General features: G+C 43.5%; 1 protein-coding gene across 1 annotated transcript in view; it reads left to right on the top strand.

Annotated features, from left to right (window-relative positions):
- Nucleotides 1-21,999, top strand: part of WDR64 (WD repeat domain 64) — a 142,412-nt gene that overhangs the window by 76,150 nt on the left and 44,263 nt on the right. Inside the window, exons 11-14 of the mRNA XM_045981954.1 lie at nucleotides 11,513-11,639; nucleotides 14,613-14,761; nucleotides 17,290-17,413; nucleotides 19,757-19,932. Of these exons, the coding sequence (XP_045837910.1) occupies nucleotides 11,513-11,639; nucleotides 14,613-14,761; nucleotides 17,290-17,413; nucleotides 19,757-19,932 (576 nt within the window). The remainder of the gene's footprint in view (nucleotides 1-11,512; nucleotides 11,640-14,612; nucleotides 14,762-17,289; nucleotides 17,414-19,756; nucleotides 19,933-21,999) is intronic.

Here is a 21,999-nt window from a genome sequence, read left to right as displayed (position 1 = left end):
AAAAAAAGGAGAGGAAGGAAGGGAGGGAGGGAGGAAGCAGGAGAGAAAAGACAAAGAGGAAAGAAAAGGAAGGAAGAAAGGAAGGAAGGAAAGGGAAAGGAGAAGAGGGGAGGGGAGAGGAGAGGAGGGGAGAGGAGGGGAGGAAGGGAAAGGAAAGGGGAGGGAAGAGGAGGGGAGGGGAGGGAGAAAAAAAAAGAGTTTCTTCTTGTGGTAAGGACTCTTAGGATCTACTCTCTTCCCAACCTCCCCACACAGCACATAGCAGGGTCAGCTGCAGTCACCATGCTGTAGGCGACGTCCCCAGGGCTTACTTACCTTGCACCTGGAAGTTTGTACCCTGTGAATTCCTTCCTCTAATTCCCCTCCCCTCCATTCTGCAAGTTACAATGTATCCTTTCATGTAATCGAAATATATTGACTTTCAACATTATATAGATGAACAATAATGTGAAAATATCTAAACAATATATTATTTGAAATATCGTGAAACAGTATGTAAGAAACTAAGCCATTTTATTTATTTATTTTTTAAGATTTATTTATTTGGGGGGAGGGGCAGAGGAAGAGGGAGAGAAAGAATCTCAAGCAGACTCCCCGCTGAGAGCAGAGCCCAACATGGGCTCGATCTCACCACCTGGAGATCATGACCTGAGCCCAAATCAAGACTGGATGCTTAACCAGCTGAACCACTTCACTGCCCCCAAATTAACCCATTTTAAAATGTATCTTTGGGATCCTGTATTACCAGCGGTGATCAATAAGATGCTAGTAATTACCCGAGTGCAAGATTGTGAATGGATTAATTTTTTTCTTTTCTTATCAATTTTTTACAGTAAATAAGCATTGCTTTTATAATAAGGAAACTGTTTTTAATTTTAATTAAATTACAAAGGAATTTTAAAGGTACTAGAAAGACACTGAAGGTTTTGAGGTGCTTAAATTAAACCACATTATGAATTGAGACCTGGAGTCGCCTGTAGAGAAATGAAGGAAAACAAAGATATCTTTCTAGCAAATATTTAGTCTGCTCATACCCAGAGGTGAACAGACATAGGATATCAGCTTTCCAATTTCTTGTAAACAGAGAGAGTTGTCTTAGATTGATGCTCATTCAAGCATCCCAGCAGCTCCACTTGGCAAATTACTTAATATCTTCCACACAGAAATGTGTAAAATGTAGTTTTGCCTCCAGGATTGTTGTAAAGATTAAATGAGATCATTCATGACTTATTCAGAAAGCATTTATTTCTTGAGCATCTATTACGTGACAGGGACTAATGGGCTCTAGAGGGAACACTGAATGAGGCAGAGAGAGAAGAATGAGGCAGAAGGCAGAAACTTCACAGGAAGTTTCCATTCTAGGGGAAGAGAGAGAGACAAAGTAGCAAATAAAGTGGAAGACAGCAAGAAAGTATTAAAATGAACAGAAAACACAGCCATGTGCTGTGACTGGAAATCACCTCGGAGGGGATGACAAGAAAGCGGAAACCGGAATGACCAGAGGCACCAGTCCCACAAAGACCTGGGAAACAAGTCCGTGAGGCAGAAAGAACAGCAAAGTAGGCATGTGCATGTTTTGGCTGAAGCTGTCATCACTATTAGGATCATTAATTACAGCAGAATTAACAGATGTTTTTACACATCTAACATTTGTTCAGATTTCTTCATAAACAAGTTTTCATCCTGTCAAGCTTTACTAAATCACCAGCCGGTTATGTGACTACTACGCCGTTGGGTGAAGCCCTTAGAGCAAATTCCATCCTTCCTCCTGGTTCTGCAGACCCTCTGCCCGGATATTCCTTACCTCTGCAGCTGCTACCCTTGTTGCTAGTCAAGGGATCTCCGTACCCCATCTCCTGCTCCCAGAGAGCTGACCAATGCCGACAGGTGCCGGGAGAAATAAAGACTTCCTTTCCCCTCCTTGACAAAAGCCAATGGGAAGCGCAAAGATGATGTTTTCTTCTTTCTGCTGAGGAGGGACATATGCTTGCTCTGATGACTCCTAACAGATGGCAAATGGGTTAACAGTTGCTTTTTTGGTTTTTAATTTTCACGCTGGAAGTCCCCTTCACTAGACTGGGAGTGTCCCCTAGAGCAAGAACCAATGTCCTGAAATCAGGAGCCAGGGGAATATTGTTGGAGCAAGCCACAGGGTTTGGCGACCTAGGCTGCAGACTGGCTGAATGCCATCCTGCTGAAGACCACGTCGAAGACACTGTCCCAAGTGAAGACGATGCTATTGCCTCGCTCCCAGGAAGTGTGGCTAAGAGAATGGCCTCGAAGAGAGGGCAGACCTAAGTTGCAGTCTGACTCGGACTGTTACGGGCCGTGACCTTGGATGAGTTATTTGAGATCGCTGAGGAGGCTAACAGAACACCTTCCTCCCAGGGTTGATGTGAAGATGAAATGAGATTAGCAAGCGAGCACACCACACAGAGCCCAGTGTGTAACCGGGCCTCGGTAAACATCAGCAGTTACCAGAAAGGCCCGTGCCCTCCACTCTCCATAGTCAGGGACGGGACTTGTGTTGATCTGTGAGTGTTGGTACTGGACCTCCTTTGTGACCACACAGGTGTAGATTATGGGTGTGGTCTATGGCATGGGATGGGGGGAGGCTTTCCAAAGACCCATGCTTCCGACCATGCAACTCATTTATTTATTTATTTATTTATTTCTATCTCTCTATTTTTATTTAAATTCAAGTTAGCTAACAGAGCATAGTACTGGTTTCGGGTGTAAAATTTAGTGACTCATCATTTACATATAACACCTTGTGCTCATCCCAACAAGTGCCCTTCTTCATCCGCTTTATCCCCATCACCCAGTTAGCCCATCCCTGACTCGCCTCCCCTCCAACAACCCTGTATGTTCTCTGTATTCAAGAGTCTCTTCGAGTTTGCCACTCAGTCATTTATATTCATCTCCTGCTGAGTATCTGTCCAGTCTGCATGACAATTAAACACGATCTCTACTCCCTCAGAGCCCCTGAGGCCCCTCTGCACGCTTCACAAGCTACCTTATCTCCTGCTGAGCTGAGAACGCTGAGGTCTCTTCATTGACTTCCATCTTTTCCACCGCAAAATTTTTGTTTTTCTGTATTTTTTGCTACTTTCTCTTCTTTTCCTCCCGCCCAAGGACAAGCATTTCTCTTGCTTCCTGAATTGAATCCCTGCTCTCGTTCTCCTAGTCAAATACTGCCCCATCCAGAACCTTCTTTCAACAGCCAGCATCTGTCTTCGTGTTATGCTCAACATCCCTATCTTCAAGGTTCCTTGGAAAGGACCATTTGGTTTTTACTTACCCTTTACAAAATTCCTGCTTATCTACATCTGAATTGGTTTTCCTCTTCGAATCCTCTTTTCCTGACTTCTGGTCTTCCTCCAGCTGATAATGATATCATCTGTTTCCCACTGAACCATGACCAGCTTCAAAGTCAACTTTAAAACTTCTGCTTCCCTAACGCCACCCACTGGCCAGTCTCCAAGTCTCTGAAACATCTCTCATATCTGGCACCTCATTCTTGTTCCCACACTGTGATCTTAGTTCACACCTGCTGACGGGCTCCCAGCTGAAAGAGAAAAGAGGGAGTAGAAGGCACTCGTGGTTTCCTCCTTCAGTTTCTCTCATCTCCCCACCACCCAAATATTACACCGTCTCATGTTAATCCCTCTCTTATCCGCTTACAACCTTGTCAGTACCTTCTTACATATCTTCAGAGGTGCTCCTTGCCTTGTAAATAAAATTCAAATTCTCTTTTCTAGTGTTTAAGGTTCTCTATGGTCCTTCTAGTTTTGTTGCTACTTATTTGTCTTTGGATAGTCTAAATAACACCCAACTCTTCCCCAAAGTCTTCATGCTTTCCTGCCTTTGTCTGCAATCACTCTCGTCCCATACCCACCAAGCCATCCTTTAAATCTCAGCGAAATATCACATCTCCAAGAAGACTTCACCAAGAGAAAAATGGAGTTCATCTCTCTTTGGTGAATAAAAAATCTGGGTACTTGAAATAGACCAAGGGATAGGAAGAAAAACTGACCCTTGAAAATATATTCCCTTTAAGTTGTAAAAATCAGAACTCTTTCCTGGCTTTAGCTCTTTATGCTTTCTTTCCCTATGGGATTATTGAAACCAAATTCCAGCTGGGTTTTTTTTCTTACTTTTTGGATAACTAGAAGCATCCATGATTGAGAGCCTGATTTTACTACTCCCAGCCTTTGCCACCTTCTGTCCTTGCATTGCTGCTTGGGACATTCCATTTTGGGTAAACTGTGATTTGAAACATCCTCAAGAGACAAGAGGACAAGAGTTACTAGTCTTAGATCTTTCCTCAGAGTGACTACTGGAATTTTCTGGGGAAGATCACTATATGATAGGAACCTTCAGCTAACAAAATGTAAGTGACCAACTGTGAAGAGAAGAAAGGAAGCAGGGACACATGCTTTGGGATTCACACTCAACTTGAAGAGTCTGAAGCCAAAACGTTAGCTTTTTGCTTATGTACAGGCCTTGTTCTCCTTTGGTCTCTAACCCCAGGACAGCTCACTGGCCATGTTCAAAAGAAGACCCTGTTGGTGGTTCTGAGCCATGGGAGCGGATGTGCCTACAAAGACCCTGGGGAACCAGCCGTATGTGAAGCTTCCTTCTGTCTGTGGCTCTCACTCTCTAGTTATATAATCTGGGACACTTTGCTGTCATTGCGCATTTGCTTAAGGTGGGCCATGATGTTTCTGAGTTTCGTCCTGTGGGACTGATCCCCCTTGGCCCCACCCCCACTCCTGTCAGCTTTCAGGACCCTCAGACCCCTTGAACAAATACACAAACCTTTGCACGCACACACATACTTGTTCACTACAGTCTACCTAAAGTAATTATACTTGCTGGGTATGTTGTTGACACTAACTTTCATGTCTCAGTAAGTAGAACCCTTGAAGAAGCCTGACATGGTTCTTTGGCTGGAAATCTGGTTGTCTCTGAGCCATCCTACCAGGAATCTTGACTTCCTGCTCTCTTAATATGAATCGGTCCATACATGAGCCCCTGCTCAATGCCTCACATTGTATCCTGCCCAGTGCCTGGACATCGTTTCATGTAATCTCTGCCCGAAAGGAATTAAAAACCTCGTTGAGTAAATAAAGCAGAACTGCCAAAAATCTTTGATGGCAAAATCTAGCAATGACAAAAACATCAGGTTCGGCTCTCCTTAGAACTGGAGCTAATCATGCAAGCTCGTTTTGCAACTCGGAATCAAGAAGGCATGAGATTGTCATCGCGGAAGGCAAGCTAGCAAAACTTAAAATGCTCACACCCTTTGACACAAAAATGCCACTTCTAGGAACTTATCAAACCGGTATGTTTAGACTACTATACAAAAATTACATATAATTCTTGCATCACTATTACTTTGCTAAAAGAAAATAAAAGAAATAAGCCTACCTCCATCAGTTGGGGACTAATTAAAATAAATTATGGAGCATTTGTACAACAGAATACTATGCAGCCATTAGAAAGAATGAAGTAAATTTAAGTAGTTAAATGTACCCTCACGTAGATGTAAGCTCTTTCTCTGTGTGACCTCATTTAATATTTGTGACAACTGCATGAGCTAGGTTCTGGTATAATCTCCCTTACAAATGTGAAAACTAAGGCTCAGAGATGTTTAGTGATTTGCCCAAGGTCACACAGCTAGTGAGTGGTGAAGGAGGATTCAGCTCAGCTTGTTGGTCTCCAAAGGCAGTATTAGCCACAGAGACTAACCTAAGAAGTAGAACTGGAGAGCCCAGAAGGAGGGAGGAGGTGGGAGAGGGGACTTTGGTTTTTGTACGGCTTGAAATTTCCTACTAAACACATCTAATAACTTGGTCTTTAAAAAGTTAATTTCTCAAAGGCTTGCTGACTGGCTTCCCTTCATTTCTGTTTGCCAGTTACCACACAGGAGAATTGTGAGAACCAGACAACCAAATTAACAGTTTTCATGCCACGTAGCAAAAATTTTTTTTCTTCTTGTTATTTGTAAGAGCTTAAAAAACACGTTTTTGCATTGAATTCCTACACAAGTAGCGTTGAATGCCTACCATCTGTACCACTGTTATACATATCTATTTTCAAATTCCGAATGTGTCTGTAATACTGTGTCGCCCTCAAAAGAGTCATAATAGCAGCTGTCTTCAGGTTCGTCAACGTAAAGTCGTCTAGCCTTAATCTGATTCATTTGGGGTCTAAAATCTAATTAACCTCTTGTAGTCATTGGGTAAAATTTGGAAGGCCGGCAAAATCCCAGCTTCCCTTAACAAATCAGAAATGCTGAATTCCCCATGCCCTTTCCACTATCTAAATGATACTGCAGATCCGAAGATTTCTGCCAATACAAGTTTTAGCACCGTGTCAAACTTCCACTCAGATAACTGTCACAGTGCATGATAATTCCTTGTGTTGTATCTACACTCCTGAGCAGACCAAGGTCTGTTCAAGAACAGCTGTAATAGTGCTTCTGCTGATCTGCCTCTGTAGCACCCAGCTCGGTGTTCCAGAATTACTTGCTGTATGAGGAATAGTGCATGTCATGTCAGTTTTGCACCTTCTTACAATCCTTTTTTATGTATCTCAGGTCAACTCCTACACATCAGATACTTTTCTCTAGGTCACTCTATCATAAATACCCACCAAGATTTTTTGTAAAAGAGTCCTTTAATTTTTTTAAGGTTTTATTTATTTGAGAGAGAGAGAGTACAGGAGCAGTGGGGAGCAGAGGGAGAGGGAGAAGCAGACTTCCCACTGAGCAGGGAGCCCAACATGCTCCTCCATCCCAGGACCCTGAGATCATGACCTGAGTCAAAGGCAAACCAACTGAGCCACCCAGGAGCCCCCAAAAGAGTACTTTATTAATGCATTTGGACAATAGTGATTGGTACTGAGTTTGCAAGAAAAGCCAGGAAATCTGGTTGCATTGAAACAGTCCTCTTATTCCTGGTGCACATACCCATAGAGTTTTCAAAGTTTTTGCTTCATCATCGTTTATTAATTATCCCTCAGAAAAAATCTTCAGGGAAGGGCTTTCTATTGCCCTTCTCTTTGATATTTAGGGATGAATAACTATCCTCAAAGCCTTACAGTGTTTCAGTTGAATTTTTCCCAATGTTAAAAAAAAATCCTTCCTCCTAACTCCTGCATTCCCAATTTATTTGGAAATCAATAGTTTTCTGCCACTAGGAGGTGAATATCTTTTGTAATTTCTGTTTTATACATACATAATATTTAATTTATCATTTACAAACACTCCATTGTACACACAGAGCTTCCTTAGTTGAAGTCACCTGTCCTCTCAGATTTTCTTTCTACAGCAACGCCGTCTCTCTCACAAACGTCCTGCCCTTCCTAATCCCCGCTCCCCTCTGTCTCTCAGGCTTTGAAGCACTAACACGGACCACAGGAACACCATCAACCCCTGAGGGAAATGAGTAGGGAGGAGGACTAGAATCAGCACAGCCTAATTCCTATCCCTACTCCCCTTTCCTCCAAAGTAGCTAACGTATGAAGACCATAACAGACTCAGTGAATTCTGTTTGCTGATGCCATCCCATTTATTAATTGATTTATCCAGTTACAGTGTGCGATCTGACAGTCTATGCAGTGTTGCTCCTCTGTAAGTTTGTACAAGGTCCTGGACCAAGACAGGGAATAAGCAAGCGAGCTGACCCAAATCCAGTTAAATAACCAATCGAACTAAAGAGAACACGTAAGATACTGGGGAAACAAACAGCATATGCTTCCTCCCTCAAGGGAGAACAGTTTAGTAGAGAAGGCCCCTTAGCAAATCATCATATGACAATTGCTAATTGCTACACGTGTAGACGGGTAGTATGGGCATCTGCGGGCGGGGGGGGGGGGCATCTGAATTAGAAGGATGACCAGTGGAAGGTGTCCAAAGGAGAGGAGTTTTGGGATTTTTCAACTTAGAGCGAGCACTATGTTTTATTACCATTAGTACATGCACAGATGTCCTTCAACCGTGGATAGTCTTATTTTGCATGTCTCAGTGTTCTCTGTAAATAAATCCTACTGAAATTTCCTTTCTCCCCCTCAGCACTGTATTTTGAGATTAATGCACATTTTTGCATACAGGTCTCGTTCACGTGTTTTGACTGCTGCATGGGATCCTGTCGCGAGCACAGGATATATGTATCCAACTTGGCCAGTGGACGCCGGACTTGTCTCTACCCCTTGTGACTTTGTGATTGTGGCTTTGGTTAAACAGAGATTTTTGATTTTATCAGTTGAATGAACCCGCGTCTTTTATGGCTCATGCTTTTTGTGCTTATTGAAGACATCTTTTTCAGCTCAAGTTCATGAAGATAACCTCCTCTCAGTTTTTCTGAAGATTACAGTTTCTTTTACCCATGTCTTTATGCTCCATCTTCCATATCTGTAACCTTCCCCGGTCTGGCCCCGCTGGGCAGCCTAGAAACAGGTCTAGTTCCTGAGTCAAAAGTAGTCTTGGTTTAGTTCCTGGTCAAAGGCAGTGTCCGCCTCGCTCACGGATCTCAAAGCTTTCTGAATACTGTAGCTCCAGATGGAAGTAAAAGCCTTAGCTCCTCAGTCTCGCTGCCCTGAACTAGGGAGCTGCTCCAGTTCTTCCATGGAGTGCTAGGAGCCTCTGGTCCCCTCTGCTTGGGACAGCTCTCTGCCCGGTCACCTCCAGGGCGCAGCCCCCTGAAGCAACCAACCCCTCCTTCACTTCCCGGGTCTCTCTTGTTTGGATCTATTTATAGAGATATGTGTCTTGCTTTAAAGGCTTGCTGTTTCTTTTTGCTTTCTCTTTTTTAATATATTCTTTACTATTTCTCTGTGTCTGGAGAAGAAATGGCGCATCAAGGCACAAACTTTTTGAGCTGTGACTCCTTGGTTCTCCTTACAACAGATGCGAGGAAAGGGTAGCAGTTCACTACACAGCGAGGGATGTTGAGAGGCAGTTGTAGATGGTGGGAAGGGTGGGTGGCATGCCCAGAGACCAGAATGAGAAGAGGGTTTTGGAACTGGGGAGCAGGTTGGTATGACTAGTAACAGAGATGACACGTGGGACCCGAGGACAGGTGCGGCAGGATCTGCTAGCCCATCAGTCACCCCTAAAAATCACATAAAACACCTAAAGCACCAAACACCAAACAAGAGAGAAATAGGAAAAAAGAAACTAGTACTACTCTACAGAAAACATTACGGATTTTAAAATCTGCTCCCGTCACTTCAGCGAAGAACAGAGTGCTGGTGTTGTATGTCTGCTCTAGAAACAAGAAACCTGAGGTTCCGGGAATCTAAGTGATGTGCGAGAACCGACCCCTCTTCTGCCCTGTCCCTTGTTCTTTCCAGCAACCACCATTCAGAGCATATCCATATAGAAAGAAGCCTGCCAACCCTGATTGCATCTTAGCCAAAGCAATGCAATCAGGAAGAGTTTGAGTTGAGATAGATTTCTTTGGCGCTCCTTGATTCTACCTTCAGGTTCTTCTCCTATTTGCCTCTCATCTGGACTCGGAACCTAAATTCATAAATAGTCCTTAATACTTACTTACCCTGTGGCACAAAAGACTGATACGGTTCAATAGCTACTACCCCAAATTTGCATTTTGACTAGAACAAAGGAAGTAACTCCCAACCGTACGGGTTCTGAGTAATACTGGCCCACCAAGGATCCGCTTTTGAGGCCAAACTCCTCACCAACGCTCCCTAAATCACATGACTTAGACATCTCTATGCGTGTACACAGAAGAACCAAACTGCTATTGCAACAGTGAGGTTTGAACTCATTTAACTTGATTACAAGGGTCTGAAACAAGAAGTTAGTATCTCCCTGTTAACAAAATTACTTTAAGTTTTATATCTAGTTCTACAATGATCACTCATTTACTCAACAAATATTCCAATTTAATGGGTTAATGTCGACTATTATAAAGTGAAAATATTATTTAAGGATGCATGCTAGAAAACATCACCTTGATCAAACCGTGCTTCTTTCTGGCATTCAATCGTGCTACAACCTGCTTACAAAAACAGAATAATGGGGAAGACTAAGATGGATCAGATATTTAAAGTGACCAAGGGTCAACTTGACTTACTTTTGCTGAATTTGTATTTTACTGTTTTTTCTAGTCTAATAATCCAAGCTCTCTTTAAGTAATTAGAGAGTTTAAATAATCTACTTCCCCACACTCTGACTATATCTAAGCCATGCCTAAAACCTACTTTCTGAATTTCTTAAATCCCTGGGCGGGAGGAGGGGGAAGCTCTTAGAAACCTCATTCAGTAAGATGTTCCATCATTTTTTTTTTAAGATTTTATTTACTTATTTATTTATTTTGCTTATTTATGGAAAGAACACAATTGGAGGGAGGGACAGAGACGAGGGAGATAGAGTATCTCAAGCAGGCTCCAATGTGAGTGCAGAGCCTGACACAGGGCTTGATCTCAGGACCCTGAGATCATGACCGAGCCAAAATCCAGCTCAACCAACCAAGCCACCCAGACGCCCCAGTGTTCCATCCTCTTATGTCGTAATAGAGCAATTTGAAACCCTCCACTTAAAATACGTCTTCTCTCTAATTTCCAATCTCTAGTATAAAGAGAAGGGTGGCTTCATTTGAACTCTAAGTCATGATCAATCCTCCAAATCTTAAAGAATAATAAATACCAGATTTCTCTGTAAGATTAAAAAAAAAATCCGGTGCCTTTAAGCAAATTTTTAATCACTGCTCTATTTTTCTTTGATATTAACAAGCATTGAACCAAGAACGAAATTGGAGTTTAGCAAAGGTATGCTCGTCAGATAAATCATACTTGCTGCAAGTTTTTTTAACATCTTAATTCTATTTTATTTTTTTCAGTGTTCCAAAATTCCTTGTTTATGCACCACACCCAGTGCTGCATGCAATCCGTGCCCTCCATAATACCCACCACCAGGCTCACCCAACCCCAACCCTCCCCTCCAAAACTATTAGTTTGTTTCTCAGAATCCACAGTCTCTCATGGTTCGTCCCCCTCTGATTTCCCCCAACTTACTTCTCCTCTCCATCTCCCCATGTCCTCTGTGTTATTCCTTATGCTCCACAAGTAAGTGAAACCATATGAAAAATGACTCTCTGCTTGACTTATTTCACTCAGCATAATCTCCTCCAGTCCCATCCATGTTCATGAAAAGTTGGGTATTCATCCTTTCTGATGAATAATATTCCATTATACATATGGACCACATTTTTATCCATTCGTCTGTTGAAGGACATCTCAGTTCTTTCCACAGTTTGGCGACCATGGCCATTGGTGCTATGAACATTGGGGTACAGATGGCCCTTCTTTTCACTACATCTGTATCTTTGGGGTAAACACCCAGTAGTGCAATTGCAGGGTCATAGGGTTTTCTGGAAGTTTTTAAGCGCATACTGTAGGCTTTGGAAATGCTTCACCTAAATAGCTTTGAGTGGGGACCGTATGGTGTGAAAGTGGTGAACTGTGTTCTTTGTCCTTCCAGGTTTTCAGGGTGTGGGATGTACAGACTCTTTCACTATTACAAGTGTTCCATGACAGCCACGGGGGACCAGGAGACATGCAGATTTATTCCATGGTGTACGACTGCAACCATGGCATGCTTATTACAGGTGAGTGTGCCCAGTTAACAGCAGGCAAAACTCCCATCTTGACTTCAAGCGTTTCTTTAACTAACACTTGAGCACTAACCAGAAGAAAAATAGGAGCAGAAGGGGAATGTGTTAACTGTGATTCATCACAGTAGATATTTCATTCCGTTCCACTCCTTCCTGTCTTTCCATGGCCGGGTAGATAAAATGTGCACCTGCACTTCCTTGGAAAAACTAGGTCAGCGCTCTAAGCTCTTGAGCCTCCGAAGATGGCCTTGGGCAAAGCGAGAAGTGGGATGTGTTGTGTTGCTGCATAAAAGGCAAAGCCAGCTCTGTTTTGACTCTTGGGGGCTGGAATACGAGCCGTCTCTGAGGGACTACACCAGCGTCCATGCCCCCTTTCTTCAGCGGGGCAGTTTGGCCCCATGCATTCTGGTACTGAGACGGTTAGAAGGTGCTGACGTCCCCACCTGCCTTTGCATCTACACCATAAAATGGACAGAAAGTGGAGTCCCAAATGACAGTTCCACAGCGTGATGCCTACAGATTTGTTGCCTCCTTTATTTGTTGCCTCTTAAAAACACGCTTCCTAAAGACACAAAACGTTCTGCTAGGCATTTACATTAAACGCTGCTCACATGCATGCCTTCAGGCCTTAGAAGAAGAATGAAGGCTACTACCAATACTTCTTCCTTCTGGAACACCAGCCCAGAATGCGTTTCCTAAGCACTTTCCCACTGACCACCGGTTCTGAGTTCCTGTGGGATTAATTAGGGCAGGGAGACGGGCAGGAGACTTGCATATGAAATGGTTGGTGCTCTCTCTGCTAGTGGAGAATATAATTCTTTTTAACTCTGGGTTTGTTTGGGCTTTTTTTCTGGCTTAGGAGTGAACTAGCACTTCATGCGTGATAGATGATTTTACATCTTGTAAAACAGAACTTAATTCTCGGTGTGAGCACTCCTCTTCTATATTAGCGCTTCCAAAAACAACGTGCTAATAACTGTAAGCACATTTTCTCCTAGTATCCTTACTTGCATGTTGGATTAGTGGGCTCAGCATTTCCAGCCCATTTGTCATCAGAATAACTAAGGACTCAAGTATCAAGACAAAAGAAGAAGGAAAAGGAGGAGGAGGAAATCATGATTGCTTCCCGGTTTTATGTAATTTTGCTAGTACTTTGCTTATAAAATCATACAGCTCTGTGTGTCACTTACATTGACTGCTGCCATCAACTTGACATCAGAATTACATGAAGCTTATCTCCCAGACTTCACTTCATGCTTTGATTCCAAAGAAGCGACCATAGTAATCTAAACCCCGATGACAGCAGAATCACATTCCGGAAACGCTTTGTAGAATATACTGTTGTTACTGTCACTGTCGTGTGTATTATTCCTCTGTTACAACAACTCCCTTTTGGAAAGTTCTTTTACAAAGTGCTTTCATGGGCTTTGTTTCATTTGACCTGCACAACCCCCACAGGAGGTAGGAATTATTACTTATCCTAGTTTATAACGGACACACTGAATATTAAGCAGTTCAGCTGACCAGTAGAAAAACACCAGGACTGGTGCACCTGGGTGGCTCAGTCAGTTAAGCATCCAAGTCCTGATGTCGTCTCAAGTCATGATCTCGGGGTGGTGAGGTCAAGTCCCAGGTCGAGTTCCATGCTCAGTGCGGACTGTACTTGAGATTCTCTCTCTCTCCCTACCACTCCCCCTCCTTCCCCCCCGCCACCCTGCCACATGCTCGATCTCCTTCTAATAAATAAAACAACAAAAGAACCCCACCAAGTTAAAAGGTAGAGCTGGGATTCAATCCCAAAGCATCTGGCTTCTGAAACCACATTCTTTCTCTGTAACTGCATTGTTTCCACAGCAGTGCTGAAAACATAGAGGATTACCACTAGTTCATAAGCATATCTAGCTTCGTTGGTGTGGGTTCTGAATAAAGCTAGTCACAATATAATGTTAAAAGCTCTACCGGGAAGCTCCGAGTGTTGGTCATCTGGCTACCATATTCGTCTTGTATTTCCATATTAGAATATTTGAACTGAGAAATATTACCACACAAACTTTTTTAAGTCCTTCTCTACACAGGAACAGATTTTCATCTTAAAATTTAAGCAGCTTTAGGAAAGTACTTTGTTAATTCCTGGGGTGCCTTTTCCTACAGGTAAGATTGGAAAGTGGTGAGAAACCCAATACAAAGTGACCTTTGATAATTTAATCTCCACGACAATAAAACAGAGAAGTTTCATTTTGTCTGGTCTTTAAAATGCTTTGGGATTCTTACATTTCAAGACATTACACCAACACAGAATACATAGCTGGTTTTGAGAGTTAAATCGCATTTGCCGTTTGTAGTGTCCCTGTACAACCGAACCAGCACCCTTAGGAAAATGCAAATGAGGTATATCTGCTCTCCACCTACTTCCCCACGTTCATTTGGAAATTGATCTTATTTAATATTGATGTTGCAAGCACTGGCCTGTAACCGTTCTCTTTCATTACATTTAATAAGACTGTGTTTACAGAGCGCTTTATCAGCTGTTGGTCGGAATAGGCTAACAATAAAGTCCAGTCACTAGAAGGAAGCTTACCTTCAGCAGAAAGCTGACCATCACTGTGATTACTGGACACCAGATGGAGAGGCATGCGGCAGGCACTCTCAAGAAGGAAAAATAGAGACTATAAAAAAGATAGAAAAATAGGGATCACTGAAAAGAGGATATCGATAAATCCAATGGCCTGCACTCGAAAATTAGTGACGGCCTCAACGAATGCTTTTCTCTTGCTGAATAACATCTGCTTTTTCTGTCAAAAATGTTTTAGAGAAAATAAGTGTATCTTCCCCTCATTAGATATCCTAGGAATCCATATTACTAACCTTGCCAATGGGTTGTTTCCAAACGCGACTGTTTGGGTAAAATCCTTTGTGCTTCAAAACTTCTAATGTTGGGTATTTGTGACAATCTTCTTTCTGTTCCAGGATCTAGTGTTATGGACATGTACCCTCTGACCAGGATGGTACAAGATACAAAACAGATTCCTCACACTCATGAACGAGAAATCAATGTCGTGCTTTACAACAGATATTTTCACCAAGTACTTACTGTCTGTTCTGAATCCATCATTAAGGTGAGTGTAGGTTGGCTCTTCAGAAAGAAAAAGGCAAAGCAGAATGTTCTCTTTGACAGGTAAGGCTTTGCGTGATTAAGTAAATGTAGTGGCCTGTGTGATGAGATCGACAGTGTAGCTATTTTTAAATGCTCACGAACACATGAAAAACAAGTATTTTAAGCCAGCTCAGACTGCTTGCTATTAAGCTAAAGCCTCAATGAAATAAATAAAGCTAGTTTTTTACTATTGGAATAGGAATTTTAAAGGAAATATACCAAGGAAGGAGTACTAGGATGGATGATGGATGGATGGTGGATGGATGGATGGATGGATGGATGATGGATGGACGGTGGATGGATGGATGGATGGATGGATGGATGGATGGATGGTGGATGGATGGATGATGGATGGACGGTGGATGGATGGATGGATGGTGGATGGATGGTGGATGGATGGATGATGGATGGTGGATGGATGATGGATGGATGAGGGATGATGGATGGTGGATGGATGGTGGATGAATAGATTAGATAGATAGATATAGGTAGGTTAGATGGATAGATTTTTAAATCTGAGTTATGGGCAGAGGATAGGGTAAGAAGGAAGGGAGAGGGATTTATAATATTTACTATAACCCCTATAGGTACAGGATATGTGCCATGTGCCTTAAATCCATGACCTTATTTGATCTTCATACTGGTTCCATGTGGACAGATAAATGGTTCCATTTAAAGATAAGGAAACGGGGCGCCTGGGTGGCTCAGTGGGTTAAAGCCTCTGCCTTCAGCTCAGGTCATGATCCCAGAGTCCTGGGATCGAGCCCCACATCGGGCTCTCTGCTCTGCAGGGAGCCTGCTTCCTCCTCTCTCTCTGACTGCCTCTCTGCCTAGTTGTGATTTCTCTCTGTCAAATAAATAAAAAATATTTAAAAAAAAAATAAAGATAAGGAAACAGGGACTCATGGAGATCAAGCAACTTGCCCCAGATTGCATAACTAGTAAGCATCATAACTGGGGTATGTACCAAGGTTGGCCTGATGTAGCTCCCTGTGTCTGTTCCTGTGCATTCCATCGCCTGACACTACCATGCTCCCCAGAGGCCTGGGTACGCAGCCATCCCAATCTGTCAGTAATTACAACCACTAGCAGTGATGACCGGCAGTGTTTGCTTCAAAGGGCCGTCCCTTTATTTCATGCATGCCCTCCGAAAGGAGACATCTGGAGTGGTAGAGAGAGTCCTCTGGAGACCCTTTAAGGCCCCTCTCAATCCTGGACCCTCTGTGCTCATCTGCTGGAGATTTTCTCAGGCCAAAATCTGGGAATTCAGTTAACGGTCACCTAGTTCTGATAAGCCTACAGAATAAAACCTACTCCGTTTTCATGAAATACTGACCTCTAGCAGGGACATGGTTTCCCTGGAAGGGAGAAGCGGGAAACTCACATCTAGGTGAGTTTTCATACCTGATTGCTTGCTTGAAGAGAGATCAGACTTCAGGCCAGAACATGGGTGACCTCTGAGACCCATTCATACAGTGTCATTCATTTCTCTTCTCCTTTAAGGACCTTGTCTGCACTGGGGGCACTCAGAGGTTGAGAACGTAGGCTTTTGAGTCAGACTGGCCTCAATCAGGTCAGTCAGGGGCACTTGGTTGGCCTCCAGATGATTCCACAAGTTCCCTCTGGTCTTGCTCTCCCTCCCTGATTCCAGCTGCGATGGCTGTCTTTCAGCTCCCTGGAGAGGCAATGTGCCTTCCCATCTCTGGCCCATTGCTTATGCTGCATCGGCCCCACAGACCTGAAGGGTGACCATGCGTCCTGCCAGTGTAGTTTCATTACTCACTGACAGTCTGGTTTACATGTGAGCACAGCAGATCCACGAAGAAGGAGAGATTTACACCAAAAGGCTAAAGGTCTAGAGCCTTGACTGTGTTTCCAAAGAGAGAGAATGATGTATCTTGACATGTTTCTGGATTTTCCGATTATACCCAGCCTGATTACACAGACAGCCTTCTCTGAAGTCTCTCTCTCTCTCTCCCTCCCTCCCTCCAAGAGCGAGGCCCGTGCCCCTCATCAGAGCACTTCTTGAAAAGGTCAATAAGCCCCTTCCTCAGGGTCCTCTCATTCTGTCCTGGGACTCCTGGCTAATTCAGATGAGTGTCAACAGAATAAATCCAGTTTGATTTTCCTTTTTTTTTTTTGGTCGGCTGTACTTGTAATGGTCACATTGCTATCTGGCTGCTAATCTTGTTTCATGCTCACAGCAGCAAAATTGGCGACTTCCACCCCAGCCAAGGCTGCCTGGAATAGTCAATCTGTCTCCACCACCTAGGTACACAGCAGACACACTCGAGCATCCCAGGAACCACTCGACAGCACTGCGTCTGTTAGAACTTTCTTTGGTCAAACCAGCACTCAGGCCAGGATGTTGGAAAAGACTTTAGAAGAGCACAGCACCGATCTGGAGGCTGTTGTGAATACTGTAAAATTTTTGTAAGAGCCGAAGGGTATATGGGTGACTCAATTTTTTGTTGTTGTTCTTTCCTACAGGTTTGGGAACTCGAGACTGGCCTCCAAATATACCAGATTTTAGACCCTCATGGCTTCAGTGTTGAACTGACTTCGGCAGCTATTGATGAGACTGGATTTCTTTTTGCCACAGGGGCATACAACGGTCAGATCCCTAACCCGAATAGGGCCTCCCTGCTTTAGCGCCCGAGAATTTGTGCTAGGAGCTCATCTGCTGCGTGGGTTGGAGACAGAGAACACGAAGCAGGCTGGCATATGTCAGCATGTCAGGACGGCTCTGCCTGGCTGAGCAGCAGCAGAATCTGCTGTAACGGGCATCAAGGCCCGGCTGTCCATGCCTCACATCGCATTTATATTATGGCTTTAACACTCTCAAAATTCTTTCACGCATATCCCATTCCGTCCTTGGCAGGAATTGTGTTGCACAGACTCCTTTTGTCCTTGTAGTTTTGGAGATTGTCAGCTAAGGGATGGACATTTACATTTAGTAGATTTGGGGACCAGACAAAAATCCAGCCAGCTTTGTTGTACAACACCGAGATTTCTACACGGGACTTACGAGTCTCAGCAACTTGGGGCATGTCAGGCTCGGTGGTGTTATATCACTTGCTGCTTCTCAAGCTATGGAGATCTGCATAGAACTTTCTAGAACTAAGCACTCCAGCCTGCCTCCCTTTTCACCTCACCTTGCTCTGACCTCCCACGAAAGAACAACTTTACCTAGACGATATGACCCACTTGTGTGCACTACTCATAGTTTATTTATTCTAGAGATATATTTACTAAGAAATTCTTGCTTGGAAGCCAGTGGGTGGGATGAGTGAACATCCTGATGTGAAAGTCTGATTTTTCCAAGTGTGACAGATAACAGTACACACGGAATGAAATCATGAATGCTAAGTTGATGAGGTGTGAGTAAACGCAACTGTTGTGCGTGCGGGACAGTTCTCCAGAAGGCAGTCTTAACTGCTCTATGAGCGTGCTCTCCATACATATGAAAATCAGTTATAATGGAAAGTCTGAGCAAAGTACACAACTGTTACCAGGCATAAGCCTTAGCGATTCATCCAGATGACTAAGATAGTACTGTTTGCAGGCAAGAAAGCCCTAGTTCATTGTTAGTGCTAGGGTCTAGAATCTCTTTAAACATGCCCAGTTTGTTCTCCTCGGAGGTCATTGACAGAGATGCTGTGACATCCTAGAGCAGTCTAGAAAGTACGATTGTCTGGCTCTCAGAGCAGATCTGCTCACAAGCCAGCAGAGCCCCTCATTCCCCCCACCCACCCCCTACCTAAGCTAAGCAATACTTCTCCCTGCCCTCTGCCCCATTAAATTTGACTCAAAGTCCTGAGGCAGTGAGAAATCCGTGCTGTGACCCTGTGGTCCACATATTCAGGACTGAATGAGCGCATTCCTTCTTTCCATTGTTTGTATGCCTGTGTTCCTCCAGACCATAAAGTGCTCGAGGGCAGGAACCACGCCTGCTCATTTGGCATTGGTAGCTCCTCACAGAGTGCTGAGGACATAGGGAGAATCTACTCAGTGTTTAATGATGTTGGAACAACAAATGGTATTAGTTGTGAGTGTTGCTGATAGAACCTGGCAGAAGGAAATAAAAACAACATAGTGAGAACACTGGACATCCCGCAGGAGTAGAGCTCCCGCTAAGACATGGGGGCGGGGGTTAGTATTAGGATCAAGCAAAGGGAAGAAAGTGCTGTGAGGACCAGTCCCCTAGATTCGAAACCTGAGGTGACCCCTGGAAAAGTCCATGTGAAGAGACTTTCTACATGGAGTGATGATCTAGAAATAGCCATTCAATAACCACGCCGTTTATCACACCTCCTGTCCTCTTCATCGAACTCCCCGAATTCGAATGACCCAGGTTAAGTGCCAAGAAAGTAGGATTTCACATGTAAGAAGAAACTCAACAGCCATGTTGCGTTTTCTTCCCATGTAACCGATAAAACAACTCGAAGCTTGATAGATTCCTACCTGCTAGAATTCTCTTAAAAGTTTTATCACCCAATAAGAACAACAGTCATCAAACACATCAGCGCTTTAGGAAAAGTGATGTCACTGCATTGTGCGTTCACTGTGAATGACAATTATGGCTTGATATTAGACAAATGGAAAGATATTGGGGAGTGTTCAGCAAACTGGAGCGTTTGGGAGACTAAGGACAGAAAAGATGCACTTCAGCCAGAAAGCTCAGGAGAGTCTGAGTGTGTCGAGAAAACTGTCACAAATTTCAAGACATCGCTGTCCTGTTCATTTTTGTCAGCCCGTGACAAATGAAGGCATACAGAAATGTATTTTGTGCACAGCAAGGCTGAGGAGACTCGCCGGTCACTCTGAGTAGGAAATAAATATACGATAAATTGTTGGCAGAACTCTTTCAATTAGATCGATTTTGTATGAGATTAAAAAAAAACAAGCTTTCTATACGTTATTTGTGTCTACATAGTCTTTCTTCCTGTGTGCTCAGGAACGATTAAAATCTGGGACTTTGGCAGTGGGCAGGAGATGAAAATGTTGCCGGAAGGGAAGGACTGGAAGGAGGAAGAGCACTGGCTACGGCGCCTGATTTTCCTGAAAGCCCAGGAGAAACACCAGCACTTGATCCTCACCTTGGAGTGCAATGGGAAGATCAAAATGGTCCAGGTGAGTGGTGCCGGTCGTGTAGCAGGACTCGACGCGCTCTTCCTGTGAAAATCAGTGCAGTTACGGGAGGATTCCCTTCGCTCTCTCCTCCTGCCGGTCAGCTGAGAAGAGCAGCTCCCCACCGGTCTTCCTAGGAGGCTCTTAGTTAAGAGCATCCTTGCTCAGGTCCAAGCCAAGACCAAAAAAAGACAAGCAGCTCAGGGGCAGCATCTCAGCTGCCCAGCGTTTGCCGAAGCACCAGACAGGAACCTCTGCAGCAGGTATCAGAAAGGTGAAACTTACCCACAGCTTTTGCCCGTGACATTGCTTCTCCCCTCATCTGGGGAGAATTCACCGGCAGAGCTGCCCCCCAGCAGGCTCCGTGCAAGGGGGCAGGGATTCCTCTCTGTCCTTAGAACCCATCATGCATTCAGGGATGCTCAAGTCAATTTTTCAGTTTGGCACCAAAATTGCTTTGTTTACTTTAAGGTTAATGATGCAATCTGCTCAGGGCCATTTCGGGAGGATTGAAGTAGGCTCATTTATTTTTTCCTGTGAGTCTGTTACCACCGAGGAATGCTAATGCCTCCTTCATATGTAAGATGAAGGCCAGATCATTTATCCTGGCTGCCGAGTGGATCTCTCTGCCTGGAGCTCAAGGACTCATTGACTTTATTATTCTCCTTCTGAAAGCTGAGAACAGAAAAAAAGAAAATCTTAAATTAGGTTAGCAATCATGAAATTTCAGCATTGATTAAGGTGACTGATGGCGCTACTACTGGAAAAAAGGAGTGAAAAACATCCCTGATTCAATATACCCTCCCCGTGTTGTCTGAGCCATCCAAACGGCACCAGAGAAAGGAATTTCTCAGTAAAACTCGGTAACACAACAATGGATTGACGTCCCTTCTTCAAGGGAGTACAACTGACCATCAGTATGCTTTTCCTAAGAGACCATGTCTATGACGAACACACCCTTTTTTAACGACGGCAAAAAACAGCCTGTGCTTTTCCCACATCAGAACTGGTTTTGGTTTTACTGCGGCATTTGTCCCTTGGATTATTCTGGTTCTCCATGTCTTCAAAATCCATAGACGGAGCTTGATGAAGATTGAAAATCTCTCTTATTTGTACTTACATTCTTGTTCTGCCTAAGCAGGCAGAGATTGAGGATCGAAAGAATGAAGCAATACTAGAAACCTTTTATAAAATATACAATAGTAAATGTTTGGGAAGGGCTTTTGTTGTTTTCTTTTTTAAGATTTTATTTATTCATTTGAGAGTAACCAAGTGGGTGAGAGCACAGAGAGAGAGGGAGAAGCAGGCTCCCCGCTGAGCAGGGAACCCAGTGCAGGGCTCGATCCCAGGACTCCGAGATCATGACCTGAGCCAAAGGCAGACGCTTAACCAACTGAGTCACCCAGGCGCCCCAGTGTTTGGAAAGTTTTAGGGAATTTTTATTAATGTTAGAGGGAAGAGCTTTACAATAAGCGTAATGTTGAATGCACACTTACTTATCATGTATGATTAATGTCTTATTATTATTATTTATTGTTATTATTTGCCTATTAAAAATAAGATATGGTTTGGGGCGCCTGGGTGGCTCAGTGGGTTAAGCCTCTGCCTTCGGCTCAGGTCATGATCTCAGGGTCCTGGGACTGAGCCCAACATTGGGCTCTCTGCTCGGCAGGGAACCTGCTTCCCCCTCTCTGCCTGCCTCTCTGCCTACTTGTGTTCTCTCTCTCTCTCTCTCTCTGTCAAATAAATAAATAAATAAATAATCCTAATAAGAAAATAAGATATGGTTTGATTCACATACTTAACCTTCTTGAATACTGTTGACCCTTGAACAACAGGGTTTGAACGGTGTGGGTCTACTTATATGCAGATTTTTTATGGTACTATAAATGTACTTTTTCTTCCTTATGATTTTCCTAATAACATTTTCTTTTCTCTAGTCTGCTTTGTTGTAAGAATACAGCTTATAATACATATAACATACAAAATATGTGTCAGTCATCTGTTGATGGAGTTGGTAAGGCTTCCACTCAACAGTTGGCTTTTAATCGTTAAGTTTTGCAAGAGTCA

The sequence above is a fragment of the Meles meles genome, chromosome 17, assembly GCF_922984935.1.
Source record: "Meles meles chromosome 17, mMelMel3.1 paternal haplotype, whole genome shotgun sequence".
NCBI lineage: Eukaryota > Metazoa > Chordata > Mammalia > Carnivora > Mustelidae > Meles > Meles meles.
The sequence above is the reverse complement of the archived record's forward strand: the minus strand, read 5'-3'. Positions and strand labels throughout refer to the sequence as shown.